Source organism: Fundulus heteroclitus, chromosome 14 (assembly GCF_011125445.2).
Source record: "Fundulus heteroclitus isolate FHET01 chromosome 14, MU-UCD_Fhet_4.1, whole genome shotgun sequence".
NCBI lineage: Eukaryota > Metazoa > Chordata > Actinopteri > Cyprinodontiformes > Fundulidae > Fundulus > Fundulus heteroclitus.
In genome coordinates, this window is record NC_046374.1 from 26075595 (window position 1) to 26084814 (window position 9220).

Consider the following 9220-nt stretch of genomic DNA (forward strand, 5'->3'; position numbering starts at 1 on the left):
TGGCGGCCAGAGACTTCAGTTTTTCAGCAAAATCAGCACTCCAGTGTATAATATAGCTCAGTGGAGCTTGAAATTTCACACTCCTGGAGGAGGGCAGCGGATGAATGGAGAGGGAGCGACGTCGCTTCCCGCGTTAGTCGAATTTGTTAATCGGGTTAATGTTCGGCTGTGCCTGAAACTGCGGCTCTTCTAACCCCGATGCTACGACATCAAACACCGCAGAACTCAGCAGGTCCAAAACGCTGTCGGTAAAGCTGACAGAGGACTAATTCGCCTTTTCTGCCCCTTTTTAACGTATTTCCAGAACTGTTTTCTTTTTTCTTTCTTTCCTGTTTTATTGCACGCCGTGCGACTAGGTTTTCTCACCGGCTGAACTCAGGTCCGCCGCCTGTTTTTTCTCGCTCTGCCTTCCGCCCGCAGGAGTGAAGCAGCGGCAGTGGTCAGAGGAGGCCTCCATCGTCTTCAGGAACCACGTGGAGAAGAAGCCTCTGGTGGCCCAGCTGGAGGCCGTGCAGGAAGCCGCGACGCCGTGGGACAGGAAGCTGACGGTCTTCCTGGTGGACACCTCGCAGGAGGAGAGAGACATCTGGGTGCACGACATCATGGCCGAGTTCGCCGACGAGCCGAGCAACGAGCTGTAGGCGCTGAACGCAGGCTCTGAGTTTGTTTTTTTTTCAGCCGTTCTGCTGATCACTGACAGTAAAAGGGTAGATTACAATAAACGGGGGAAACGTGCGCGTTTTTAGTTGGTATGTAGCAGCACTTAAAGAAGTAAAGAGTGGACAAAACATAGAACGAAGAGAAGGATTAATGTTATTTAGATCAGTAACAAGATAAAGGCTAAAGCTAAAGGACTCAAATGGGCTGTAGTTCTAGCTGTGTTTGTGGTGAACTTACTTTTTTTCTACCGTAAAGTGAAATAGCTCTAAGAACTATAACCCCAACCTTACAGTCTCGCGGCTTCGACAGCATGCGGCGCAGCTTTAACCGGGCTCTGCTCCGCTCTGCATGCGCGTCCCGTGTCAGCGTGAGCAACCTGGATCTCCTTGAGCCCTAAAACACGACGACAATGTCAGCCTCGTGCTTCCTCGCTGGCTAAAGCCTGCTGTCACGCCAAAAAGAAAGGACACCGACAAATCCCACCGGGTTGCTGTTTGTTAAAGATGAACGCGGGATGGAACTGTGGTCGAACCCGACAATGTAGAAAGGAGGGTGTTCTTTCTTTTTTTTAACATGGCTGTAGGTGTATTTGTTTACAACGCCCTGCGACTGGATGGTATTTCTCAAAGTTTACAAAAGTCCGAGTCAACATTCCCTGAAGAGGAGGAGAAATACACTGCAAAAGGGAACTAAAAGTAAGTAAAATCTTCTTGAAATGAGGGTATTTGCTCTTGATCTGAGCAGGTAAATAAGATGATCTGCCAATTGAATAAGATTTTTGTATTTAAACTAGTAACAACTCATCTTTTTTCAAGTGCAGTTTATCTAATTATCTTATTTTAAGGGTCAAAACACTCCTTCCATTGGCAGATCATCTTATTTACCTGCTCAAATCAAGGGCAAATACATTCACTTCTAGAAGATTTTGCTTACTTTTAGTTCCCTTTTGCAGTGCAACGTTTAAACCAAGAACCCAGGGCAATAAATAGCAAAACACAACTCTTGGAGGATGTTCAGTCCTAGTTTTAAGAGAAAAAAAGCAGAGAACATGATTATATTTAAGTACTGAACATTCATGCTTTGTAAAAATTAAATTGGATGTTTTTTCTTAGATAATTAAGAGGAAATTATTCAAAATTTGATTCTAAGAACAATCAGGATTAGAAGCATGTCGCCTGGCTGGCCTGACAGCTTGAATGTTGTCGGGACCTAAATGACCAAAAACAAGCTTCTTAATGTCTTTAATGTCAGGATGGAGCCTTATCAGGCGCCATCTGTTTTACATTCCCACACATTTACATTTATTTTCATTGTTTTAGTGACCAGGACGCATGTCCACATTTCCTTTCAACCAGCTAGAAGCTCTGTTGTTTAGCTAGTTTGACTTGTGACGGGGTTTTACTCAAAAAATCCCAATTAAATTCTGCTTTCATAATACTTTACGATACTCTTTGATCTGAAATCAAAACAATTACAACAATAAAATTTGCTGTTATTGAGATCTATTTTACAAAGTTTGAATGATCAACTCAGCTCTCACTTAGGAGTTACGTATGTGTCATGTTTAATTTTTTTAAAGTTTGCACAAAGTAAAGCAAAACAGAACATCCTCCAAGAGTCGTGCATTAATACGATGGGTCATTGGTCGTAACGGAGTTTAGTTTGTTTAGAAAAGCTTTTGTTGATCTAATATGTTTTTCGCTTATAAAGAGTGGCTTTATTGACGAATCCTGACTTCCTTCGCTATAAACGGCGACATATATTGTACAGAATAAAGTATAAGGATTAAAATCCAAACCGTTGCATTTAATTTAGATTTTTACAAGCTGTGAATCACATAAATATATTTTCCAAAAAATATATCTCTGAAGAACAAAACTCTTCATTAATAGGTGAATTTGTATGTGTTTAAACCCATATCCTGACCCTGCGACTAAAGCTTCTCTATATGCAAAAACGGCTTTTTTTTTTCTTCTTTTTTTGCTTTTTGGGAGGGTTGCATTTTTTTTTTTGCCGTTTCGGAAGATTAGCTGAGCTGCAGATTTTGCTGAAGTGTGTGAACACAGAAGTAGTGATAAACTTCTAAAATGTTAATGGTGGGGACGTGTTTGGTGGGATTCTGACCGACCACCTTTTATTATTTCGCTCTCTGGTTTCAGAGACTGCGGATCTGACAAGGCTCAGCGCTGTTTTGTTGTTATTAGTAGATATTTTATTTCTATTTAAATAATATTATTTAGAGGCTGATTGGCTTGTTAGAATTTTCCCATTGTTCCTGTGGTTAAAAAAAAATGTGTTTTCAGAATAAAGTCTGACTGGGAGGCTGATATATAATCTCTCTAATCCTTCTTGTGTTGTCCTGATGAAATCACAGACTCGACCGGTTTAAATTTATTTATTAAAATAGCAAAAGAATATCTGGTTTATTTACATAACAAGACAAATCACCAAAGTGTGTGTTCTGCTTTCAACGTCATACGTCTTAGTTCACAGGGTTTTTTTTTTCTTCTTCACTGAAACGAGAATGACAACGTGTTGTTAGACAATGCCGTTTCACAGGCCGGTCCACGCTGGTGTTGTTTCCAGATTTCAATGAATGGAAAGCATCATCACAAACTCTGAAAATGAAACAGGACAAAGTGACACAGTGCTGAGTTTAGTCCAACAGTGAAGGATAAAACAAAAAAAAATCTGGTTCTAATATTGTTTCCCTCTGCGGTTAGATTGTGGTTCCATTCATCTTCGGTATCAACGTTATATTAATCTGAGCCTTTTAACCAATCCCCCTTTTTTATGGTGGCAATTCTTGTTTTTAAAAGCAATAAATAATGTTTTTAAAAACAAGAATTTTAAAAGTGATTATCAAATAAATAAAAAAAGATTTAGAGGAAAAAATTCAAAGTACCAACGATTATCTTTATCTGGTCAGTAGATTTAATGGAAGAAATTACAAAGGAATAGATTCCCTGAGAAGCAGGAGGAGGTTTAACGACCGCCCACCTTCGAAGTCGATGCTTCCGTCTGCGTTGACGTCCAGCTCCTTCAGGATCTCCTCCAGTTCTCCCTTCTTCAGCTTCTCCCCCAGGAGAGTTTTCAGAGCTTCCTTCATCTCCTCCTGGTTGATCTTTCCATCTCCATCCAAGTCAAACTACAACAAAAAAAAAATCAGCTGTGGCAGAAGTTATTTTCTGAAAAGCTGTCTGAGATTTGCTCTAATTTCTTTATTCGATATCATCTTTTTCCTTCTGTGGAAACCAATAAAACTTCCTCAAATTTTTTTTTTTAGACTTTATTGTCACTGAGCCGCATATTCACGACGTACATCTGAGTGAAATTCTGTTGCGCTTATTTACTGTATTTAGATTTATTTAGATTGCTGACCTGCAGGAAGGCCGACTGGAGCTCCTTGAGTCCCATCATGTTTATGGTTTCTCCCATGAGTCTCGGCGCCATCAGTTCAGTAAAATCATCAAAGTCCATCAACCCGCCCACTAAAGGAGAGAAAGCAGTTTTATCTGTACATTTCATGGAAGAAATTGTGTCCAGATTGTGGGATGTCAAGCTAAGGAGGATCAATCACAATAAACTCTTCAGATCCTCAAGTTATCTTTCACTGGAAATTTTAAAAGTCTTTTCTTTTCAGACTCACTTCGCATCTTGATCTGTTGTACGATTTCCAGCAGCTCCATCTCGGTGGGCATGTAGCCCATGGTTCTCATGCATTCAGCCACATCTTTGTAGTTCAGGTAGCCGTCCTGGTCGTAGTCGAACTCCTTGAAGGCTTCTTGCAACTCTGTGAAAGTGTCAGAAAAATATTCACAGCTCTTGGGAAGCGGCGTGAATTAAGCATGAAAGATTTCATAAAACCTTTCATTCCTAACAACAATACGGGGAAAAAATGTTTTGTGCACTTCTTCTTACACAATGAAAGTGAGAAAATAAAATAAAACAGTGGTAAACGGACATGAAGTTTTAAATAAAACCAGTCTCCACAATATTTCACAATTGAAAACATGGATTTTAAGCTTTCTAACAGACACACACTGACATATTCCCATTACTGACATGAATGCTGAGAAGCGGAAGTGAGACTCACCGTCTATTTCAGCCGGAGCCAGCTCTCTTTCCTGATGAAACACCAAACACACGGATGTCAGTGAAAATAGAAACAACACGCGTGCTTTTAACTAGTAACATCCGGATATAAATTAAGTATTTTGTTGCTGTTGCATAATCTCCCACACACAAAATAATAATAATCTGCAGCCTCCCTTTATCGTTGAAATTGTAACACAGATCATAGAGCTAACATTTTTAAATTTCGTTTATTGGTTTTAGCATTGATACATTAAAAGATTTCAAATAGCTTGAAATTCTAATTTAAGATTTGCAAAAGTACGAAAAAATATTCTTTATTTATTGTTTGAATGTTGTAAATACAATCTGTTGCCACAGGTTTAATGTTCTCCTTGTGTTTGAGCTCAGTTTGTTCCCAATTAAATATCAATTAATTTTCCCTAATTGATTTTAAGATCAATCAAATCTGTATTGAAGCAGGTGGTGGGGGCCACACATCATAATCTGCTCAAGGCCCCATAAAACCTTTGGCCAGCCCTGTATTTTGCATGGGTGGGACTAAGGCAAGGCAAGGCAAATTTATTTATACAGCACAATTCAGTACAGAGACAATGCAAAGTGCTTTACATGATTAAAATATAGGAAAATAAAACAGAATAAAAGTCGTTACTTCCAAGTTTACAAGTCTCAAGCCGAGTCCAAGTCCTGTGGGTTTAACGTCCCTGAAACTCTGATGACATGAGGAAACGAGATGTGAATCAATATTTATTTTTTTTTTAAATATTCAGCGTGGTAAAGTTTTGACTTTTAATGAGCACATCGAGTCATTTAAAGTCCAGGCAACAAGTCATTAGTGACCAAGTCCAAGTCCAGTCTCAAGTCTTTTCTAAAATAATCAAGTCAAGTCTGCAGTCATCAGATCTGTGACTGGACTTGAGTCCCATCATCAAGTCCACCGCTCTGGTGTTCACCACGCCGGCTTTTGTTTTGCAGCCTTTAGATCAACATGTGTCTGCGGTACTTAAATCATATATTTTTTTTCCTTTTTTCTCTTTCTCATTATGGAAACTGTCTGAAAGGCGTGGCCTTCTGTTTCCGATTAGATTTATACCCCTGGCTAACAAAAGGTCATGGGTTGCTAATTTAAAGTCCCAAAACATTCGGATTACCTTAGAAAAGTGAAGAATGCGCCTAAAAAAAAATGCCTTTGTTATATTTTACTGGAATCGTATTACATTTAATTTAAGGCTACTTTTTGTTTCTGCAACAAGTGATGAATTCATCTTTTTTTGTTTTTTTACACTCCTCAACCTCGTGTAATCTCCTCCATATGCTGTTCTCAAGACGGCAACAGACCGCAGCACATTTTCCCAAAGCAACAGCTGCGCGGGCAAAACTGCTCTCAAAATGACCAACAAGTGTTTTTTTAGAGTACTTCCCTGGAGGATAATGGTAACAAACTGTGACATTAAGCCACAGAGCCGCTAATGCAGCGGACACAGCAGGCTCAGAGCCAGCCGCGTCACAGAGATCAGGAACAAGCCTGCCGCCCCCCCACAGAGATGACGGGGGTGGTGAGCGTCCACTGTGCACGACAACTGTCTTTGTTTTTAAAAAAATATGCTAAATAAATATTTGTGCAAGAAAGAACACATTTAACTGTGCTGGGGGGAAGAAATCTGCCGTTTTGCAAAGAAAATATAATTTTCATCCATTGGTTTGCTGTCGGCTGCAGCCGGCCCGTCCCCCGCCGGTTGACGGTTCTGTTGGTGAGCGGGTCTCAGCTACTTACGGCCCCAAAAAGATTGTTGAGAATGGAGTTGTAGACTTTGTTCATGCTCTCCGTGTTTTTCTTGGCCTTCTTGGAGGACTTCTTTGGCGTTTCAGAGACAGAACCCGACGGGGAGTTGGTGGCCGTGCTAGTTTTGGAGCCTCCATCTTTGCTAAAAAGTGGGAAATACAAAAGAGTTGCTCAGACAAACAAACATATTAAACTAGACCTACTTTAAGCCATGGTAATTTAAAACTATGGAAGCTGTGAAGGGTTAAGCCTACCCGTCTGAAAAGACTGATTCGGCAGAGGTTGTGGAAGAGGTCCTCTCTCCTGCCTTAGACATGCTGCGACAAACAGAGCCTCATGACACAAACAGCAAATACTGCTTATGTATTTACAAAAAAATACTTCACCACTACTGTTATCAGCTGTTATCAGCTATCACAGCAGTTTGCTTACCTTGCTGAATCCCTAATCTAGATGCTGGAAAGCCGAGAGAAGGTTGCGATGCAGCAGCGGAGCGCTCCTTCGTCCGTCTCTGCCGTAAAGGGTTTCAGAGACTCCTGTCAGGCATGCTTTCCTCCTCTTTGACCTATCACCTTTGGAGAGGCTTACCAGGTGATTACCTGGCTAACCATGCAGCCAACAGTCAGAAGGCAAACCGTGGATCAGCAGGTTAACCGACCTTCACTTCAGTCAGAGGTCAGATCCTTCCTGGCTCCAGCCGCAGCTCTGAGTCTCTGTTTGGATTTGGACTCGTCCTCCAGTCTTTGATGCATTCTCTAACGGTGCAAAGGCGGCACTATGAGAGCTGCTTCAGATCTGAACTTAGACTAAATTGTGTTATGTCTCTGGAAACCTGAGCTCCCTTTTTTAAAAGTCTGAAGAATGACAACACAAACGTTTCTATGATCCCATGGCACGGCGTTTATTTAAGACTCTATTGGGCCTAACTGGGAAAACCGACAATTTGTCCTGTCTCAGTCTTTGGTGAAGTGTCGTTAACTGGTTAAACTACGGGTATGTAATATAAAAAGTTTCTTTATTTCACTAATTCAACTAAAGAATTTATCACATAGATTTTCCTTGGGTGAAATCAATGTTACTCCAATACTGAAGTCATACTTCTTGTCATTTTCTAAGCTGAAATGTTGAATGACATAAAAAGGCGAGACAAGACAAAATACAATTATTCTCTAAGTTGTTCTTTCTTTCACATAGTGAGCTTTACAATATAAATGAGTCTGTTGGTGAATGGACAATATAAATAGGCTCTGCCTTGCCTTGTTGGAAAAGCATGGCTATGACTTGTTCTCAGCTCAGGAACTAGGACCTGTAACAGGTTATTTGCATTACAATAGGGATAGTTAGCAAGGTAGAGTGAATACACAAACTTGAAGAGGGGAGGGGAGCTTTCAAGAAAACTGAAAGTCTCTGGGACTTCTAGTGTTAAAATCAGTGATATTTGTTGAAAAATGTATGATCATGACTTGCGTCTCACGACGCACCAGAATGACAATATTACACAAGACCAATGAATTATTTATGTATTTGTCACAGAAATGTTATTTTATGACCTATGCAGCCATAGAGACTTGGAAAATTGGGACTTGACAGTAATACCAATCCGAAAGGGCGGCAAGCCTCAAAATGTCATCGCTAGAGAACCTGGCTGTCCATGAAGGCCCGTGACCCTGCATATTAACGCCAAGTTAGGTGGTGAGAAAAAGCATGGTTGAAAAAAAATTTGCACACGCACTAAGAGAATAACAGCTTTGTGAGGATTGTGAAACAAAGTCCATTCGAGAAGGCGTGGTCTCCAGAAAAACAAAAAACGTATAACCTTCATGGAGCTGCTATGAGCTCTTAGCCGTCTAGAGTCCCATCATCCACAGACAAAGGAGTTCTGTACCGACATGCTTTGATAAAATTAACACCCACTACTGAGAATTTTCTTACGGATAAACCTTACATAGACAAGCACACTCCCACAAACACCTACAGGTGCTTACAGATTCCCGTTTATACAGATAGACCCTATCATTAGCTGTGGCTGTCACTTTATACTTCTTGTATTAAATGATAATACTTATTTTTCAGTGACGTAAGGTGTTGGTTGCTTATACCTGTGAAATGTTTTGGTTGGTTTTGCTGTTCTTTTTATATATTTCTCTGCAGGTGTAGAAACGGACTCCAAGGATGTTATCTTCGTCCCTCTTTTTTCTACGACTCTATTTTTGTCACCTTTTCTCCCTTTTAACCTTCTAAAACATCTTTTCCCTTCCCATATATTCCCTTCTTTCTCTTTTACCTTTCCATTTCTGAGCCCATTGAACTTAAAATAATCCCAAAACAATACCCAATAAAGTTTTTTTTTTTTTTTTTTTTTTGCATACATATCAAGCGAAGCACTAAATCGAAAGCAGTAATGTATTGTAAAAGTAAGTTGTTAGGAATTATGGGATCAGAGAGGCCGGAGCTGCAGAAAGCAGTTAGTAAATCATGGATACCAAGGACTTTATAGATGTGGCATGCATAAACAAATGGACAGTTATCTGTGGTTGTAGCATTCTTCTAGCTTGTTAGATTAAATATGCTAAAGTATAGTTTCTGTTTCAAGAGTCATTTTCTTACTAAAGACGTCGACAATGAAGAAGAGCACTTTTACAGGGAAAGAACTGGGAATATAGCCGCAGCGTACAATTAAAC

The 9220-nt window shown here is 40.1% G+C and overlaps 2 protein-coding genes across 3 annotated transcripts in view; one reads left to right on the forward strand and one right to left on the reverse strand.

Moving 5' to 3' along the window:
• Window positions 1–845, forward strand: part of tdrd7b (tudor domain containing 7 b) — a 31771-nt gene extending 30926 nt beyond the window's left edge. The window contains exon 20 of one of the 2 annotated variants that reach the window (XM_036146621.1): window positions 421–641. In XM_036146621.1, coding sequence (XP_036002514.1) covers window positions 421–641 — 221 coding nt within the window. Of the gene's footprint in view, window positions 1–420 lie in introns of both variants that reach the window. The other variant, XM_036146622.1, reaches the window with a different exon arrangement.
• A 1816-nt stretch (window positions 846–2661) lies between these two features.
• si:cabz01076231.1 (calcium-binding protein 2) lies at window positions 2662–7201 on the reverse strand. Its single transcript, XM_036146625.1, has 8 exons — window positions 6971–7201; window positions 6793–6855; window positions 6530–6680; window positions 4757–4787; window positions 4310–4453; window positions 4042–4151; window positions 3661–3808; window positions 2662–3278 (listed from the first exon to the last, which is right to left on the reverse strand). Exons 2-8 carry the CDS (start codon window positions 6852–6854, stop codon window positions 3250–3252), a joined length of 675 nt encoding a protein of 224 aa, XP_036002518.1. The 5' UTR covers window position 6855; window positions 6971–7201; the 3' UTR covers window positions 2662–3249.
• Window positions 7202–9220: the final 2019 nt, after the last annotated feature.

Coding starts and splice junctions, on each gene's coding strand:
- si:cabz01076231.1 (XM_036146625.1), bottom strand. CDS start 6,854: ATGTCTAAGGCAGGAGAGAGGACCTCTTCCACAACCTCTGCCGAATCA. Junction 4,788..6,529: donor TCAACAATCTTTTTGGGGCC/GTAAGTAGCTGA, acceptor GTGTTTCATCAG/GAAAGAGAGCTGGCTCCGGC. Junction 3,809..4,041: donor TCCAGTCGGCCTTCCTGCAG/GTCAGCAATCTA, acceptor TTTTTGTTGTAG/TTTGACTTGGATGGAGATGG.